We start from the raw sequence: 20,628 nt of genomic DNA, 5'->3' as shown, positions 1-20,628 counted from the left end.
GCGCATTTGGAATGGAAATAAGATGCTAACAAAAGAAAGGCTGCTAAAAATGTCTCTTCAGAGAAGGTCAAAGTTAAATTTTAATTCACTTTACAGATTCACTTGTCTTCACGGTAATTGGCAATTACTGATTTAGTGCCGGGGAAAGGGAACTATTTAGTCATTTGGGGGGCCCACGGAAAATTCAACACTCTCCATATCCGTTTACTTCAATGAACACTTATCATGAACTAAAAAGTATGAATTTTGGAAAATCATATTCCTTTTTTTTCTGTTCGGATGTTAGGTGAAGAAGAAATAAAGATTGTGTCCCTTTTATGGCAGAACACTGTGTCACAGTGGACTTTTAAGATGCCACTCTGGTTTCTTTGCATGATGATGGTATTTATTGTTCAGTTCAGTTGAACAGAACAAAGTTTTTAAATGGGGCTGACATAAAAAGGTATCGAAATAATACAGGAAAAGAAGACAACAAAAGGCAAAGCACTTAGCTGTAAAGGAGGAAAGTATAGCATTATATAACTACGACAGTTACTTGCTGGATTTGAACGTGGTATAGGACAGGAGTGCCCCATCCTGTGAGTGAAGGACAGGACAATATAGGACAGGACAAGATAAGAACAGAACAAGGTACAGGAGGGGAAGCATGTAGGACAGAGGACAATAAGGGGGGCGACCGGGGGAGCAGCCACGAGGTATGACAGTGAAGCCCCCATACCAACCAGCCATCAAGCCAGCGAGGCCTACCCCCAGGACTTCCCCCATGAGCCCAGTGAGAATCCCATCACCACTCTTACTAGTACTGCCAGGTCTCAAAGTGGCAGTCATTGGCCTACCCCGTGAGAATGTGGGTTGGGGAGCTGCCAAGGACTGCTACCCCACAACCAAACTGGCCTCGTCCCAAACCCTCTGCCCTCTAGTGACAGGTGCATGTAATGTATTAAACAGAGAAGAGATGTGTGTGAGAGCTATAGATCTTGAGGGGCAGCCCAGGAAGAGGGGCATGGTGTCTAGACCGGGAAGAAACACTGATGTATTGAAACCCAGTCTTGACACCCACACTCGCCCGGCCGCAAACCAGCCCACCCCCCCAAAAAAAAACTCTGAATAGGTGTCTGCGCCTGGATGTGATGAGTGCAAAAAAATAAATAAAAAAATACAGTGAATACTCTGAATGTGTGCTGAGTGACTGATTTTGAGGCATTTCTCCTGCAGTTGCGGCTCATCCGCTGGGACAACCACAGGCAGAGAGGGGAAGGGAAAGACACACACAAACTCCAGCCAGCTCCAGCTACATTTCTGGTAAATACAGTGAAGAAAATAAGTATTTGAACACCCTACTATATTGCAAGCTCTCCCGCTTAGAAATCATGGAGGGTCGGAAATTTTCATCGTAGATGCATATCCACTGTGAGAGAGATAATCTACAAAGAAAAATCCAGAAATCACAATGTATGATTTTTTTAAATGATTTATTTGTGTCATACAGCTGCAGATAAGTACTTGTAACACCTGAGAAAACCAATGTTAATATTTGGTACAGTAGCCTTTGTTTGCCATTACAGAGGTCAAACGTTTCCTGTAGTTTTTTTTTTACCAGGTTTGCACACACGGCAGTGGGATTTTGGCCCACTCCTCCACACATATTTTATCTAGATCAGACAGGTTTCTGGGCTGTTGCTGAAAAACACGGAGTTTCAGCTCCCTCCAAAGATTTTGTATTGGGGTTAGGTCTCGAAACTAGCTATGCCATGCCAAAACAACCTTGAAATGCTTCTTTCGGAGCCACTCCTTCGTTTTCCTGGCTGTGTACTTCGGGTCATTGTCATGTTGAAAGACCCAGCCACGACCCATCTTCAATGCTCTGACTGAGGGAAAGTGATTGTTCCCCAAAATCTCACAATGCATGGCCGAGGTCATCCTCTCCTTAATACAGTTAAACACCCCCAAAGCATAATGCTACCACCACCATGCTTCACAGTAGGGATGATGTTCTTGGGATCGAACTCATCATTCATCTTCCTCCAAACATGGTTAGTGGAATTATGACCAAAAAGTTCTATTTTGGTCTCATCTGACCACAAAACCTTCTCCAAAGACTCCTCTGTATCGTCCAAATGGTCATTGGGAAATTTAAGACGCGTCTTGAGATGTGCTGGTTTCAGCAGGGGAACCTTCCGTGCCATACATGATTTCAAACCATGACGTCTAACCCTAACCCTTTATTACCAACAGTCACCTTGGAAACGGTGGTCCCAGCTCTTTTCAGGTCATTGACCAAGTCCTGTCGTGTAGTCCTTGGCTGATTCCTCACCTTTCTCAGGATCATTGAGACCCCACGAGGTGATCTCTTGCATGGGGCTCCACTCTGATTGAAATTGACTGTCAAGTTTAGCTTCTTCCATTTTCTAATAATTGCTCCAACAGTGGACCTTTTTTGATCAAGCTGCTTGGCAATTTTTCCATCGCCCTTTTCAGCTATGTAGAGTTGTACAACTTTGTATCTGGTGTCTTTGGTCTTGGCCATGTTACAAGTTTGAGTCTTACTGATTGTATGGGGTGGACAGGTGTCTTTATGCAGTTAACGACCTCACACAGGTGCATCTGATTCAGGTTTATACATGGAGTGGAGGTGGATTTTTAAAGGCAGACTAATAGATCTGTGAGGGTCAGAATTCTAGCTGATGGACAGGTGTTCAAATACTTATTTGCGGCTGTATCACATATATCGTTAAAAAAAATCATACATTTTGATTTCTGGATTTTTATTTTTAGATTATCTTTCTCATAATGGATGTCCACCTACGAACAAAATTTCAGAGCCCTCCATGATTTCTAAGTGGGAGAACTTGCAATATCGCAGGGTGTTCAAATACTTAATTTCTTCACTGTAGTATTTCACAAGCTACATAGAGTCCTTAAAACTACCAGGTGAATCATCCACACTTTTTCTGTAATTAAGAGGAAAATTAATCAACATTTCATACAGTTTACCTGATCAACCGCTTTCATACATACATCTTCATGACGAAATGCGTCACTTGTATCACACATGCCACGTGATCACTACTGTATCCTTCTTGTCTGAAACTAACAGCAGTGCCACTGCACCTTTGGCTGTTTCTTTTGGCAGCTCAGCACATGAGATGTCCACGTCAAACAGGTTGCAACCTTTGTATTTTCATTCAGGAGATATGAACATTTATTTTCATCTTGTGTTCACTTTACCAAAAGGATTACTCATCTTCATTTTCCTCACGAGATCCCAACCAGTTTGTGTTGCTACCCTCCTTCTGAATCACGTCTCCTCATGTGCAGTCAGAAGATGGAATAATTCATTATATAGGAACTGAGGGTGGAGAACACAAAACAATCATGATGGATTAACTAATTAATTCATTCATTTTCTCAGGGTACATAGCCAGTGTTACGTTCATGTTCACTGCAGATACACATGTAGGTCTGTGTCGGAGCAATACTACAGGGTATTTACATGCCCGAAACCGGGATATAGTCATCACATCACTCCAGTATTTAGACTGTCTCAATCGGATCCTCGGGAGATGACAACAAAAGGTCACTGCTTGCCGATTCACTGCAGCACTGGACTGAGGCACGCACACTGTGGTCAAAATGGCTTCGCACATGTCTTGTTGACGTTCTTAACCGGAGTACAAAGTCTAACTGTGCTGATAGCACAATGATTCAAGGTTGCATTAGACTGGTTGATTGAAAAAACTGCGGAACAGCACTGCGTCACACTGAAAGGTGTATCTAATATTTTGGCCTTCTACACAGTCAAAAATGCAATTGGAAAAAGCCGTCATGCAAAATCTTTCCATTTTGATGTCATAAATTCTCTTCAACTCCTTTAAAAACTGAAATACTGCACGACTGTGGGAAAGGCAGAGGCACCTTGAAGCCGCTGTTAATGTCAAGAAGGAGAGTGATGGAGTGAAGGTGATCAGCGCATTTAAAAAGATGGACACATCAGAGAGATAAGCACGGGCGATTTCAGCAGATGGATGAGTGCTTTCAAAAAGAGAGAGGGGATCCAAATGGTGTTGCTCTCTTCTGGAAGGGTGCGCCATGTAAATAAGAAAAAAAAAAAAAAAAGCACACGGCACATTAAATATACATGATGAAAGTCCTCATTGGCTCATGATACGCAAAAAGGAAAATGATCTGTTTTTCAACTATGAATCCATCTTTATATACCACATACCTTGTTCAGGGTCAAGGAGAGGTGGAGCCTATCCTTGGTGATTTTGGATGATAGCCGGGGTAACCCCAGGCTGGGTTGCCAGTTAATCTCGAGGCGCATTGTACCAACTATCATTCACGCTCCTATTTACAAAGTCACTGAGTAGAAAGTGAACTTAAGTTTCCTGGACCGAATTCAGGTGAGTGAACCAAGATGTAGCGAGTGCCCAGTCTGCTGTGATCGGTACTGAGTACCTCTTTGGATGAAAATTAACCAACTGTAAATAGTACGCACCAGGTATCTTTTTTTGCCAAAGGACACAGTAGTTGAAAATGGCTACGTGAGTTCAAAATTACTTGGAGCAATTTTCAGCGGCCATCGATTGGCTGGCAATCATTTCAGGGTGTAGCCCGCATCCTGCCCGAAGATAGCAGCACTCCAGTGACCCTTGTGAGGATAAGCAGCTAAGAAAATGGATGGGTCTTCATTGGCGAGTTCCAAAAAAGCAAGCTCTGAGCTTGTGATAGTCTTTGTCCTCGTTAAGGTCACGAGGCTGGTGGCACAGCATGGACTGGTTACCTGTTGGTTTATTGGCCTTATTGTGGGTTTTTCAAGAATTTTGTTTATGCAGAGTAGAAACACCCATTGTGCTGGAAAATATTCCATGTATAAACGCTTCCAAAAATATTGGACCACGAGTATGTTGTCTACTTGAATGAACACCACCACTCAAATTGACACCTCTGGCATCCCTGAAGGGGAAAAATTTTTCTGTATTTACCTGTGAAGAGTTTAAAGATGCTGTGAAATAAATTGAGAAATTTTGATTCTAATACATTGTATGTAGATGCTAGTAGTAATCTATTGTGACTTTATCTATGAACTTCAGGGCTTTCACGAGCATCAGCGGTTATCAGGTGCAATTTTGACATGCAGTTAGCTAGATAGCTACGCCTACACCCTGAAAATGCATCTTCCCTTAATTGATACAGCTGGCGTGGCTGCTGTAGAGTGCCTCGTTGTCAACTGTGAGTATGCACTGTACATGGGAGACATGCAAACTCCAGACAGGCAGTGCTAGACTTGAACCCCGGTCCTCAGAACTGTGAGGCAGAAGCTGTATCCATCCACTTCACCGTGCCGCCACATAAAATAATGCTAGATCAAATTTTTCCAGGTTGTAGTTGTTTGAGTGACAGATGACAGTTATGTGTAGAAAAAAAATATTGCATCACTAAAAACTAGTGCCTCTCTTACTTTTTGTAAGATTTTAGCAAAATTAGAGCGAGGATGTTGAATAGAAACATTTCGGAGTGAGCTCTTTATAATGGTTCATGATGTCCCGTCTGCAGGACACTCCCAGATTTCAGACTAATATATTCTAAGTTTGTGTTTTGCGAAAATGAATGCATGAAAATGTCAGCGCAACTCAGCCGATGCGAAGTGAAAGGGTCCTCGGGCTTTGTGCAACCTATCACATGCAATTGAAGTTGAAGGGCCTTGACATTTAAAAGAGCACATGTCACCTGCTTATATAAATATACAAGAATGTTATCCCTTTACTGTGGACCGATTTATTTGTTTATGCAGCTGTGTTTTAGTCATACGAATATTTGTTGGCCTGAAGTCATTTATGAATATTTTCCCTGTGTGTGTTTACATTGAGATGAGGTCATAAAGCGCTGAGGAAAAGTCATAGTAAATATGACACGGAGTCAAAGATGTCAAACATGATGCAAAAGGCACAGCAATGTGTCACTGTATGCACTGGAAAAGGAAGTATTGAAAAGAGGAACACACATTGAAATGACTGAAGAAAGCGGACACGTGCCGATACATCAAATAGCTTAATCACAAAAAAAAAAAAAAGAGTCCAGGTATTTTTTTTTCTGATTTTGGTCAGCGTCTTATAACATAGATTTGTCAGATTTTAAAAAAGGAACTTGTTTAATGTTTATTTTTTTCCCCAAGAACAATATAACAACACTATTCAGTACTGATAGTCCAAACAGAGGGCAGGAATAATTTAAAAAGGTGGGGAGGAAAAGAAACAGCACACTGATAAATGACTTGAAAATACTGCATAGTACAAATGGCCGAATCGTTGTTTGTCCTTTGCGTGTCCTGTTCAGAGCAGTACCGTGGGCCGACATGAGACAGACTCATCAGTTTTTCCACGAGCAAGGAAAAGACAAATCTGCCCTAGGAAATTCCAAAAAAAGATGAGTCAGTACCTCCGCTCAGCGTCGGTCAACCCAGCAACAGATCACCGGCTGGCCACGGAGATGAATGTCCGCAAGGTGCGTGTTATTCAGGTTCGCTGCTATTTGTCGCCTTGTCCCACTCTAAGCTCTCCTCGCTGGGCGTAGGAGACGGCAGGACCCCGGCTGCCTCCCCGGGGCGCATTCGGAGCCCCTGAAAGCGTCTGCACTCGGGGCAAATGCGAATGTGGCTGCAGCCTCTGGCCACCAGTGCGGCCTCCTGAGCCAGTCTGTGGGAAAGCGGCTCGGGCAGTCCCGTGCCGGCGCACAGCTTGCCGTTGGCGAGGCCGACGGCGGCCGCTCGCACTCGGCGCTCCTCCTGGGGCAGGGGCCGCGGCCGGGTGACGGACGACGTTCGGCGGCGCCTCACCTGCAGGCTGTCGTGACACAGGACGATGCCCTGCAGCTCGCGCAGCATCTCCTCGCACGCCGACTGCTGGAACACACCCACAGGTGGAGAGAGGCAGAGAAAGATGGAGGAGAGGGGATGAGAGAGGGATGGAACGGCAGAGAGGTCACACTGATCACACACTAGAGGTTTAGATCGTTATCACCACGCCGAAACGTTGATTGTCAAACTGTCTGAAAATGTACTTACCAGTCAAACGTCATGTGCCCGTAATTCCTCAAATAGGTTAAATTTTTCCTCTTGAACAAATTAAATAATGGCCTCACCACTAACTAGATGTACCCATGGTGGTTCGGTATAAATTCCTATTTGAGGAAGTACGGAACGCACAACAATTAAGATGTACTTTCTCACAGAATTATGACACAGATATCCAGTACACACACACACACACACACACACACACACACACACACACACACACACACACACACACACCACACACACACACACACACACACACACACACACACACACACACACACACACACACACACCACACACACACACATACACAAAGTCACAAGACACTTTATTAGGCACACCAGCATCATTTAATGAAGCGCAGTACGAGCTGTATTCAAAATGCCATGTTTAGAAAGGTCATAATACTCCATTTTGTTTCTAATACACTCTTGAGATACGAGTTTAATTCCATCTGCAACCTCTTTCATGCCTCAAATCCTCCTCCCCAATTTCAATAAATGCTAAGTTTTCTCCCATGAAAAGTGATCCGAAAACGACTGCTCCATCTTTACATTATAAATTCAACTGTCAAATGTGAACAATTAACAGTTTAACATGGAGCTCATTGAAAACCCTTGTCTCGGTTTTTTTGTGCATTCAAGAGTAAGTAAGAACAGATTGTTTTGTGAAGATTGTGGGATTGGAAAAATATGCAAATAAGCTACATCTTTGTTCAAGTCAGGGGTTGAAAATGGGGAAAAAGTTAACTTAAAGTCCCTGTAAAATGAAAATAAATGTCTTCTAATATGATATATCAAGGAGAAGTGTTTTTAAAAACCTTGGCAAATTTTAATGACTAAAAAAATTAGGTATAATAAATAAGTCTTAAACATTATGAAATATAGAACTGTTGTCTTCAAGTTGTTCTGTAAATTGTGGCATCCAGGGAAGTTGCGTTTTTGGGACGTTGGTACAACTTTGCTATCTAGCTAATTGCAGTGGTAGAAATGGGCGTGGTAATTATAACTTAACTCGTAATTGCACCAGATAACCCCAAATGGGAACAAAGACCCACAAGTTCTTTTATAGTGGAGGAGGGACACCTTATGCCAGATGTCCAAGTGCGTCACTGGGCACCGTTTTATCTCGGCTCCCCCCCGCAAATCAGGAAAACTAAAATGGCGAAAAACAGTTTGATGGGATAGCTCGATAATTCAGCACTGTGTAGTTCACAGTCCTGTCATGTTTTTGGCAATTATCTTCAACAGTGAGTTTAAACACTGGTTGATGGTTTTCAAAAAGAAGGACTCACAAGTTGGCATTTGACTTTCACATACTGCATGTTTATTGAAGTAAAGTCACAGTGTGGAGTCCAGTTGGAAAATGACAGTCAGCGAGTATCATTTGCAAGGCATCACATGAGAAATGGGTTGAACACTCAAAGTGCATGTTTTGATTCTGACGACGAATCGAAGAGATCCGCTCAGCAATCAAACTGTTTGTGTGGAAGAAGGCAAAACTACCACTGCGACAGGACTGTTAAAAACTTCTCAAACTGAGACAAGGCTACATTCACCTGACACCCTGATAACTACACAATATCAGTGTATAGCAACTAGAAATCAACACTCTTCTATATTACAGTATAAAATGAGACCTACAGTATTTTCTGCACTCTTGGTCTGTTTACCAATGACGACGTGCACACAGTGGAAGGCATCTAGTACGCTAGCTTGGAGTAAAGGTTAATAGTCACACACATCTTTGATGAAAAGGCTACGACTGCCAGCACCATTAATTCAGCAAAAAGAACCGACTCCATTCATTAAGACACACTTTATGCAATATACTGTATATTTAGGATTCTAATAGAAATACATATATGCATGTAGACGGAGTGAGGTAAAATCTTTGGTTTTGTGCTCATTGTGTCTGGAAGCAGACGGTGCCTACGTGTCAGACCTGCTCAGTGTAGGGGGAGTCTGGCAGCCCCATGGGGGGTAGGGGGTCGCCAGGGGGGGTAGAGGGAGACAAAGCAGATGCAGGTTACATAGGCCTCTCTCACCTCACTTCCTGGCACATGCCTCAGCATCCACACAAACTCCAGCACCGCCATGAAGATGGCCACCAGTAGGCCGCACACCAGCACCACAAAAATGCCACCGATGTTCTCCATGCCAAGACCTGGGGCAGCGAGCGGGATCGGTAAGATGCCAAATGCATCACCAAAGCAAGGAGAATATTGAGACAAGAACCTTTGGCCCGGTGGTCCTCTTCTTTTGGACACTTGCCACCATCCCACCACTTCCTCTTGAGGATCTCCAAGCGATTGTCCTCCTGCAGCTTGAGGATGGCCAGGTCAAACTCATCACGGTACACAGAACCTGCAGTCAAAATGGAGGCACAGCTCTATTATTACATTCATACACACAAATGTCCACCAGGGGTGTGCGCTTTAATGAAAGGATTTATCAAATTATAGCAGGGCCACAGCTGCGATAGAAAGAAAACATGTTCCCATTCAAATAGCAGATCGTTTATGATGTACAACAAATGAGGTTGGAATAAATATTTATATTTGTAAATTATAACCTGCACAATTTAGTAGCTCTGCAATGGGTATACAGTGAAGAAAATAAGTAATTGAACACCCTGCTATATTGCAAGTTCTCCCACTTAGAAATCACGGAGGGGTCTGAAATTTTCATCGTAGGTGCATGTCCATTGTGAGAGAGATAATCTAAAAAGAAAAATCCAGAAATCACAATGTATGATTTTTTTAACGATTTATTTGTGTGATACAGCTCCAAATAAGTATTTGAATACCTTTCTATCAGCTAGAATTCAGACCCTTAAATACTTGTTATTTGCCTTTAAAAGTCCACCTCCACTCCATGTATAATCCTGAATCAGATGCACCTGTGTGAGGTTGTTAACTGCATAAAGACACCTGTCCACCCCATGCAATCAGTCAGGCTCAAACTTGTAACATGGCCAAGACCAAAGAGCTGTCCAAAGACACCAGAGACAAAATTGTACAACTCCACTCCAATCATTACAAAATGCAAGAAGCTAAACATGACGATCAATCTCAATTGGAGTAGAGCCCCATGCAAGATATCACCTCGTGGGGTCTCAGTGATCCTTAGAAAGGTGAGTAATCAGCCCAGGACTACACGACAGGACTTGGTCAATGACCTGAAAAGAGCTGGGACCACCGTTTCCAAGGTGACTGTTGGTAATACACTATGACGTCATGGTTTGAAATCATGCATGGCACGGAAGGTTCCCCCGGTTAAACCAGCACATGTCAATGCCCGTCTTAAGTTTGCCAATGACCATTTGGGTGATACAGAGGGGTCATGAGAGAAAGTTTTGTGGTCAGATGAGACCAAAATGGAACTTTGTGGTCATAATTCCACTAACTGTGTTTGGAGGAAAACGAATGATGAGTTCCATCCCAAGAACACCATCTCTACTGTGAAGCATGGGAGTGGTAGCATCATGCTTTGGAGGTGTTTTTCTGCACATGGGACAGGAGAACGGCACTGTATTAAGGAGAGGATGACCGTGGCCATGTATTATGAGATTTTGGGGAACAACCTCTTTCCCTAACTCAGAGCATCGAAGATAGGTCGTGGCTAGGTCTTTCAACATGACAATGACCCGAAGCACACAGCCAGGAAAACCAAGGAGTGGCTCCGTAAGAAGCATATCAAGGTTCTGGCATGGCCTAGCCAGTCTTCAGACCGAAACCCAATTGAAAATTTTTGGAGGGAGCTTCTCAGCGACAGCCCAGAAACCTGATTGATCTTGAGAACATCTATGTGGAGGAGTGGGCCAAAATCCCTCCTGCAGTTAACATTGGTTAATATTAACATTGGTTTTCGCAGGTGTTCAAATACTTATTTGCAGCTGTATCACACATATAAATTGTAAAAAAAAAAAATCATAGATTGTGATTTCTGGATTTTTCTTTTTAGATTATCTCTCTCATAGTGGACATGCACCTGCGATGAAAATTTCAGACCCCTCTATGATTTCCAAGTGGGAGAACTTGCAACATAGCAGGGTGTTCAAATACTTATTTTCTTCACTGTATATCCAATAAATTGGCCCCACAACTTTGCACACCCGATTTTGCTCAAGCACCTCATGCTTCAAATACTTTCCATTACATGGTTTTGGGTAATACTCTGTCACAATGGCACATATTGACTTTCCCTTCCAAAAGTGCAGTCGGATCGAGAGGACATCGCTTGTGCGCAGCTTCCTCATTTGTAACGTTTCTTTTATCCCTTCATTTGTTGATTTTGATGTATGCTTTGGGTGGTTGTCATCCTAAAAGATTAAATTCAAAATTTGTTTGGAGATGGTTGCAGGTCCATCTGTCTTGACTTAAGACAGTTCCAGCAAAAGAAAAAACAACACTAAAGCACTATCCTGCTCCCACCATGCTTCACTGTGGTTATGGCAATGTTTTAGTGCAAAATGTAGCTTTCCTAACAGCGGTAAAAAGGTTCAACCTTGATTTAATCAAAACACTTGTGTCACAACACATACCCCACTGATATAAATCTAAATGTCATTAATCCATTCTAGCCTCCGAAAAATGTGCTTGTAGTCCTCTTCGATATTGAACTTTATAAAAACATTCAAACATGAACAGATAAGTATCTTGGTATCTTGATCACGAGTTAGGGAAGAATGGTGTGGGAGATCGACACGTGGATCAGTGCAGTGTCTGCAGTGAGGCGAACTGGAAACTAGTTCAGGGTGTACCCTGCCTCCTGTCTGATGATAGCCGGGATACGGTCCAGCATTCCTGCGACCCTTGTGAGGAGACGTGTCTCAGATAATGGATTGGTAGATGGATAAATAGTGTTTCTCAACGCTCGGACTCCTTCCACTATTCAGATGACAGTAACAGTCAGGTGAGAGAGCAGGAAGATGTAAGCGGATGCAGAAGGCTGGTCGGTAGCTGAGCTCGCTGCACGCATCCTCGCAACTCACAATCCAAGGCCAGGTGTTTGAGAGCTTCCTCACAGAGAGAGAAAGGGAGGTGATATTTTAGCGAAAGGTTTTTTTCATTTATTTCCCCGCCTTTCCTACTTTACAACTTGCCTAGTCTTTCCGTGAGTGTGAACCTCAGTAATGGATCATTAATGGACCGAGGAAGCACTTAAATCGATTGATGATAAAGAACTGAACGATTTGGGAAATCTTTTGAACAAATATTTTACAGAAGTGATTCGAGTGATTCAGTACAAAGAAAAAAATGCTGTACACATCACTACATACAACTGTTGGTCTTGACTGAAAGAACAAGGTTTCGGATATCAACAGCAGAAATAAGTTTCCTCCACAGGGTGTCCGGACTCTCAGTTACAAATATGGGGAGAAATTGAGCCAACTAAGAGATGCGGAGGGTAGAGCCGCTGCTCTTACTCATTGAGACGAGCCAGATGAGGTCGCTCGGGCATCTTCCAAGGATATCTCCTGGATGCCTGCCTCCCTGATGAGGTCCATGCATCCATTTTCTGAGCCATTTATCCTCACGAGGGTTGCGTAAGTGCTGGAGCCAATCCCAGCTGTCACCTGGCAGAAGGCACGGTTCACCAAGAACTGGTTGCCAGCCAATCACAGGGCACATAGAAACAAAGAACCATTAGTACTCACAATCACACCTCAGGGCAAGTTGGAGTCCCCAATTAATACATGTTCTTGGGATCTAGGAGGAAAGTGGAATGCCCGAAGAAAACCCACGCAGGCACGGGGAGAAGATGCAAACTCCACAGAGGTGGGGCTGGGATTTGAACCCCAGTCCTCAGAACTCTGAGGCAGACACTCTAACCAGTCGTCCACCATGCTGCCACGTTGGTGAGGTGCTCCAGGAAAATCCCATGGAAAGGAAGCCCGAGGATGACTGATATGACAATTTTGAGAGACTGCCTGCTGGTTTGTTTTGGAGCGCCTCGGGAAACCTCAGGTAAATTCAGGAGTGGGAAGTCTGAGCTTCCCTGCTCAGGCTGCTGTCTGTGCTACCCAACCCTGGATTTGTGTCATAAAATGGACTGATGGAGAAACCATAATAGAAACTTCCTTTCAGCTTGTTCCTTTTCAGGGTCACCACAGCATGCCATCTCAGATGACGCACATATATGTTTGGCACAATTTTTAACTCCGGATGCCCTTCCTGACACAACCCTTCTCAGGGAGTGGAGGCCCCAGTGGGATGTGAACCAACAACCCCTGGTTTACCAAACCAGTGCTCTAGCCACTAAGCTACAGGGCCTCGATGGTAAAACCATAATGAGGTAAATAAATGGTATGAAAAGAAATGTAATATTTTATTCATATTTTTCTGCTTCAATTCGATATATATTGAGCTGCTCCAGCTGGTGTACACATCTTGGCCACCTGGGGGCACTACAATACGTGTTTCCCAATTTATGTTAGTTAGTAAACAAAGAAGTGACGTTCTTCTTTTAAATGTATGTGTAGTTGTCTATGTTTTATGTTTAGTGTGACACTAAATTTCAACTGGGGGTGGCATTAATTGCTGGGAGCCTCTTTTTGAAGAATTGTTTATTATGTCAAACTGCTGCTCATTGAAGTGAGAAATTAGTTTTTCCGGCACTATTTAACACTTGTATTGTAACATTTTTTTTTTTGTTAAGTCAGAGCAAAAAAGTAATAATAAAAATTGGCCAAATGACAGTTTGTTTCTTGGAAAAGATGTCAACTGTACTAATATAGTTGTAAAATGAAGTGCAACTTTCATAAAATGATGTTTTGCCAATGCACACTTCAGTTATCCAAGAAGAGATTTCGGTTTGAGACAAAGACAGTATGCAGTGTAAAATTGAGCTTAGCCTTCTTTGAGAGTAACTTAAATGAATCCTGTTTACTTTTGTGTTTCCCTTCCATCAACACCTTCACTCAACGTGTGTTCAAAGTCGAGGTGACAGCAGACATTTGATTCCCTGAGCAGCCAGCGAGTCGTGGCGCAACAGGGAGCCAAATTTTAAACTCTCTTATCTTGCCTTCACTCATCACAGTATGGAAAGAGATGCTCTATCAAAGCTTGGTAGAGTTTCTCTCTTTTTTTTTGCATCATCTTTCCTCCCGAATGACAGCTACTAATAGTTTGCCTTTGCTCAGGCGTTACTTTTCAATTTAACTTTTTACGTCAAATCCTCCAACTAATTCACTCGCTCCTCAAGTTGGTTTTGCAGGGGCGTAATGAATTGAAGAAACATCAGATGAATTCATTTTATATCAAACTTTAGTTCTCTTCTGTCACCCCCACCCCCACCCCCAGCAGCTCACCCAGTGGCATTCCGATACCATAGCCCTTGGTGTCGAGCAGACCGCCAATCTGTGTCAGGTTGCAGTTCCTCTGGCGATAGTACTCATTCATGGTACTCTCCAGCAGATAGGCGTAGTTGGAATTGAGGACCCGGGCAATGCCTTCCTCCGTACTCTTCACAAACACGCTGGGTTGCTTGGAGTGCATGAAGTTCCACATTCGTTGGTACGTCTGGTACCGTGAATTCTGCAGAGTTGTGAAAGATATAGATTCATATTTTGCCAAAGGTGGAAAACAACATTCTGACAAGTACAACACTAGATTTGTTATCTATCCGTTGCATTTTTGTGCAGAACACAGGTATTATAGTTTTATCTGGACCACATTAAATTAGTTTTTTTTTTGTAACAGGACATGTGATATCAACAAGGCCCCATGTCAGTTGTAATCAAGTCCCCACTCGTTTATTAAATATCTTGTGCCATCTTGGTACCAAGGAAGTAGGTACAGCTGCGCCACCGTCCCACCTTAAGGAACTTAATTGAAACAAAAATAGTTTTGAGGCATTTTGGTGGCAAGGAATGAGTTTGAAGTGAGTTCATTTAGAAGAAAGCAGTGATTTTCCACCATCTTTTGGTATCTTAGTGCCAAGAAACTATGTTGAAGTCAGGAGCTCCATTTAGACCACAGTAGTCCTCTGCTGCCAGTTTGAGGCATCAAAACGTCAATTACTAACAGATCTTTGTTATTTACATCAGGACCACATCCTACACTGTCTGCCTGAAATGTTACCGTACAAAAAAGTTTTATGATTGCAACTGATGGACTGTGCTTTCTTAAAATTACATCTAACTTGACATGAACTCGGCTTTTCCAACAGAAGTAGCGGCAGTGGACATTTTCCCAATTTATATTGAAGTTTTCTTTTATCTGCTCTCCTTGCGGAACACATTTTTCAATTAGAATTCTAACTTTTCCTTCTCTTTATTTGAGCTTGTCTTTATTGACATAATTAACAGTCTGTTGGGCAGTAAAGCACACAGGGAAGCAGCCACCAGGCAAATGTATATTACTGCTTCACACGATAACATTCTTCACTACATCGCTTCCCCTGTCACCAACTTCCTCTATTTTTCACAGTTTTTTCCCCTCACTAAACTCATGGTGGCTGCTTCATTTGAGACTTGCTGCTTTGTCTCTGAGGAGAAAGCTACCAAGTTGTCGTGGTCGAGGAGCCAGGAAACCTTCGATTAGCACTACACAGGAATGTGACGTGTGGGATAACATCACCAATCAACCATCTATTAAAAGGACTCTTGGGTCAACCTACATGTGTTTCCTATTGACCAGTTGTGGCCAGATTTTTTTTACCCCAACATCTACTTTTCAAGCAGCCAGCCTCTCACGAGCTACCAACGACGAGGGTGGGGGTGATGATGCTCCCATTGTTATGTTATTAATGTTATGTGATATATTATACTACATATAAATATATATGTATATTTAAAATACAGAATTAGCTTTTTGTGCACTGTATTGTCTGTGCTTTCATCCTGGATCAGGCTGTGCCAAGGTGGAATTTTAAAATTACACACCATCTCATCCTGCACTTTCTCCTTTGGCTTTAGACCAAACTTTTTCTTTGATTATTTACATACTCTGACATCTTGAAACAACAGCATTTCTTTTTTAACTTTCTCCATTAATATAGAGAATAAACATAAGCAGTATGCCAAGCTCGTCTTTGCTCTACGTTGCCCAGACTGTGTTGCTAACTAAAGCAGCGGTGGTGGACGCTGTCATTATAAAACACATTCATGGGCTGCGTAAGTACTGTAACATTTGTAATTATCAGTGTACGTCTTTAAGAGCGGGGATGGGGGCCGGGTGTAAGGTAAACTAGGAAAAAGAAAGTGTTGCTGAGCAGTTGTCGTGTTTAGAGAAAGTTCCTTGTGCTGCCTCAAAGAAACCAGTGGCTTCTTCTTTTCATTTTTTACAGTACGTATGTGAATTTTGCCATTGGATGTAACAACCAGTCATTCCTCACTCATTGAATCACATTGCAAAATGCCACATACTGAATAGCTGGACGTTATACATTCAATTTGCATTGGATTTTTTTTTGCGCACGACGCAGTATATCTGCGAAGAGACTGCATCAGCGGTGCACAATTGCGCACGCGCGCAGTTTAGAGGGAACATTGGCTGACGTTTTTTTTTTTTTTTTGCCATACCATCCCGCGATCGACCAAGACTGCCTCGCGATCGATGCATTGAGCACCCCTGCTATTGAGTGATTACCACAAACATAACCTGATCTATCCAAAGAAATGATGATTGTCAGCGCTGACCTGGAAAAAGGTCATGGTGGAGCCCCCGTGCATGGTGCCATACTCTATGGCCGTCTGATCCGCCAGGTCATCCACCGACTCAATGGGCACCTCCATCCTCTGAACGGTGAGGAAGGCGGCCAGGTTGGCAGTGTACGACGAGATTATGATTAATGTGAACGCCCACCTGCGCGGAGGAGAGAAGAGCATATGTATCCACTTATGCAAAGGAGCAGACAGGTGTATGGAGATAAATTGCGCGGGACAGTGAGGAGCATTACAATGATAGAACACCTTTGACGTGAAAACACGGCAGCGTGTTCATTCTTTGAATGAAGATGACAATGTCGGCACGGGATGAAAGGGAATAAACATCCTGGTGAACTGAAGAACAGAAGACATATGGTAGAAAGATGTGTGAAGATCAAATGAAGACCATGAGCCAAAGATATACTTACTCCTGTGTTTGATTAAACAGCTACATCTCAGAGTGTCAAGAGCTACAAATTACAAGTGATTAGGATCATTTTATGAATTTGGTACGCCCCCCTTTTGGGAGATGAAATTTTCAGAGGAAAGTGGACCTGAGTTTTCAGAGTAGATCAGAGAAGAGGAAATGGTGAGAAGAGGACAGCTTTTTATCATAACTACAGAAGCTTTTAACGTTTTCATATTGAGAGCAGATCTGTGTAAACAATGACAGCAATAGCTAGACACTCCTGTCAGTTGCAGTAGCGCTGGTGTCAGTGTCAATGAGTGAGTATCAACAGTCGAAATGGCAAACAGATAAATCTTAATGTTCTTGTCAATTACAATATAAGCCTTGAAATGATTTACTTATTAGATAATATTCCTTAAGATAGATTTCAAGGACTTTACCCCTGGAAGGAGGAGAATTCTCATTTTTTCATTGATGATAAACACTAATAACCTGCGATGGGGGGATTTTCAGTGCTGAACGCAGGCAGACTCCAACAATTAGTTCCAAACAAGCTACCGTAATTTCCAGCCTATAAGCCGCGACTTTTTTCACAAGCTTTCAAACATGCGGTGATGCGGCTAATTTGTGCATTTTTTTCAAACAGCCGCAAGGGGGCACTCGAGCGGAAAAAGTAAGAGTGAGACCAGTGGAATATATGTGCCGAGAAAGGGACTTTTACCAGTCCGGTACTGTTAGCGCTGCGCTAGTGGGTCAGTGCGGTGTCTCAGTGATTTTTACCAATATGTTTTTTTAACCGGCCCTGTTAGTGCTGCACTAGCGTTAGTGTCACTGCGGCAGTAGAATTAGCATTTGTGCAGCGGCGCTAGTATTAAACTCTCTGTGTACCATTTTTCTTTGTAAATATCTTGTGATTCAATGTGGCCACTTGCGGTTTTTACACACTGCGGCCCATGTATGTACCAAATGGTATTTCCATTACAAATGTACTGGGTGAGGCTTATAACCAGGTGTGCTCTGTAGGCCGGGAATTGCAGTAATTTCCTCCTTTCTTACAATCTCCACATTTTTACAAACTTTTTGTCTAGATTTTTTTAAAAGCGATTGCAGATCGCAATACGAAGCTATTCCACGTTGAAGTCCTCCGGTGTTCCTCAGGGCTTCAGTATTTTAAAACTGCTATATGATTCGAGATCCAACAGCTGTTATCTCACATTTTTCAGCATGATTATTATTGATTAAATTTATTGTATTATATATATATAGATATAGATATAGATATAGATATAGATATAATATGTATTACGTATTTGTATTTTATTCATTTCATAATGTATTTTTTTTTTATATTTTTGGAATGGATTAATTGGACCTACATCATTCCCAATGGGAAGTATTGCTTCAGTTTTCATAGGCTTTTGTATTGGTATTAGTTACAGCGAAATATTTCCCAGTATTTGTGGTTTTAAAAATCTTTCTGAAGTGTCTCATACAATGGCCATGACACAAAGATTATTTTTAAAAATCTGTTTTCAGTTAAAAAAAAAAAGAAGGCCTGACATTCCTCAAAAAAGAACTGATTTCTATTAAAATTAGCGGTGTGAGATGGGCCAAAGAACAAACTTTCAAGCCACAGGCCATGAAAGATTTGATACCTGAAGGCAGCCTAACAAAGTAACTGACCAATGACTAACGATGAGATGACCGGCAAACATGATGAGTGCACAACACTGACCAGACTCCGCTGACACAACGTGTGGACAGCGCCCTGGGAGCAATGGTGGACCCTTGTTGCATGAAGCCCCCGACAGGGAACCACAAGCTGTTTCCGAGGGAGTACTGGTTGATGAGCAGGTCGCAGCGTCCTTTCAGGCAGGGGTGCGGGTTGTACCACTCGTAAGGTGTCAATCTGTGGGGAACATGACATGCGACGGTGTACTGGGCTGGAGGCAAGCAGCGTGAGTGGGAATACAAGTGAGTTGAAGTGTTGGCATTAACAGAACAACAGAGAAGGAGAGCGAGTTTAGCTCCAACACCTAAAAGGCCTTTTAGTTGCCTCCAGAGTGTCTAGTAACTTCGCATTCCTATGTGCTGCCTGCTTTGATACTAAAGTTTGTAGTATATGAAACAGTTCAGAAAAGTTAAGTTTTTAGTGAGAACTTTTCATTAGTTAAGAAATGTAAAGATCAGCTAAAATGAGAAGAAATTCAGATTGAGATAAGACACAATATATTGAGCCCAATTATGTACAGTATTTTTAGCTTTCAAACAGCACTTAAAAGAATTGTGATGGATGCAGATTCATCTTTCAGTCCCAAAAACATGCCACTCTATTTACAAGTAGTCTAAGTAATATGTAGCTACTATAGTACTGTACTGGAATCTGTTTTCTAGGACTCTCTGCAAACTGAATGACACGCACAAAATCAGCTGAACAGGCGTGTAGTGTGTGAGGTTTCTGGGTTTTCAGCATAAGCCAGGACCAGGTGGTCGGTGGCTGCTCCGGTACCGCCAAGCTGTACCTACAGTATACAGTATAATGTATATACTGCAGGGATCTTGTAGGATGTGTATCCCACGTCCTAAATGCACACAAACAATGAGGGTTGCAAAAGGTTTTGTGAATGTGGGTCCCCAGACACTTATTATTGCTTAATTATGTATGTGCATATGTAAATGGTCTTGGATCGCAGTTTCTAGGTCATAATTTGTATTTTGCTCATGAAGGAAGATGCAGTATAAGGTATATATGGCATGTTGCGCAAATGTCACTGATGCGCGGACAGAAGTGAAGCGTTTGACTCCGAAGCGCCATGATAGCGATTTGCAAAATGCAACGGCAAATTGAGAAGAGAGAAAAAAGACAAATGGCGAAGGTTTGGTAGCATTTCATAGTGAAATGCAAGCCGAGGACGCGTTTGTTGTAACAAGGATCTTTCTCTCTGCTGAGTATGACGCCGTGTCGCGGGACCTGAGAGACTAAGGTGAAGTCCGAATCAGTGCACTTCAGGTTCGTCAACTTTTAAAACATAATGCTAGCACTGCAGGCTATGGAGTGTCTCTTAATTATGAGTACCGTTCAATGTGTCACTTTATTTTTAAACCGAGACAAGGACAGTATAGCGCAATCATAACGGTACATAGAGTGTGCTTTATATGTATAAGACCAATCTGATGATCTGTAAGTGGAAAACTTTGAATCAAGCAGGTGAAAAATGTTGAAAATATGGCCAGAGAGGAATAAGAGTAATCATGTACCTGAAGAGAGCAAGGTTTAGGTGAAGGGAGATAAAACAAATGTTTTTTTCTCTCTCAAGGTTTCGTCGTTTTAGTTTGAAAAAATCAAACACTTCCGAATCTTGTAGGACAAAAACAATATTTTTAATTCATTTGAATATATAGTGAGGAAACAAATATTTCAAAATCCTGGGATTTTGCAAGTTCTCCTACTTTGAAATCATTGACAGTCCAGAATTGAGAGACATAG

At 42.4% G+C, this 20,628-nt stretch overlaps 1 protein-coding gene and 1 long non-coding RNA gene across 7 annotated transcripts in view; one reads left to right on the top strand and one right to left on the bottom strand.

Annotated features, from left to right (window-relative positions):
• Positions 1-6,101: 6,101 nt before the first annotated feature.
• LOC133504884 (uncharacterized) lies at positions 6,102-6,706 on the top strand. Its single transcript, XR_009796098.1, has 3 exons — positions 6,102-6,238; positions 6,337-6,504; positions 6,574-6,706. It is a non-coding gene; the product is annotated as an uncharacterized LOC133504884 (long non-coding RNA).
• Positions 6,504-20,628, bottom strand: part of grik4 (glutamate receptor, ionotropic, kainate 4) — a 255,732-nt gene continuing 241,607 nt past the window's right edge. For 4 of the 6 annotated variants that reach the window (XM_061827586.1, XM_061827585.1, XM_061827588.1 and 1 more), the window contains 7 exons: positions 18,877-19,050; positions 16,997-17,086; positions 16,724-16,889; positions 14,393-14,618; positions 9,316-9,444; positions 9,126-9,244; positions 6,504-6,901 (listed from right to left, as the gene is read on the bottom strand). In XM_061827586.1, coding sequence (XP_061683570.1) covers positions 6,512-6,901; positions 9,126-9,244; positions 9,316-9,444; positions 14,393-14,618; positions 16,724-16,889; positions 16,997-17,086; positions 18,877-19,050 — 1,294 coding nt within the window. In that variant the 3' untranslated portion in view covers positions 6,504-6,511. The remainder of the gene's footprint in view (positions 6,902-9,125; positions 9,245-9,315; positions 9,445-14,392; positions 14,619-16,723; positions 16,890-16,996; positions 17,087-18,876; positions 19,051-20,628) is intronic. The other 2 variants (XM_061827587.1, XM_061827589.1) reach the window with 2 other exon arrangements.

Source organism: Syngnathoides biaculeatus, chromosome 8, assembly GCF_019802595.1.
Source record: "Syngnathoides biaculeatus isolate LvHL_M chromosome 8, ASM1980259v1, whole genome shotgun sequence".
In the NCBI taxonomy this organism is placed as follows: domain Eukaryota; kingdom Metazoa; phylum Chordata; class Actinopteri; order Syngnathiformes; family Syngnathidae; genus Syngnathoides; species Syngnathoides biaculeatus.
The sequence above is the reverse complement of the archived record's forward strand: the minus strand, read 5'-3'. Positions and strand labels throughout refer to the sequence as shown.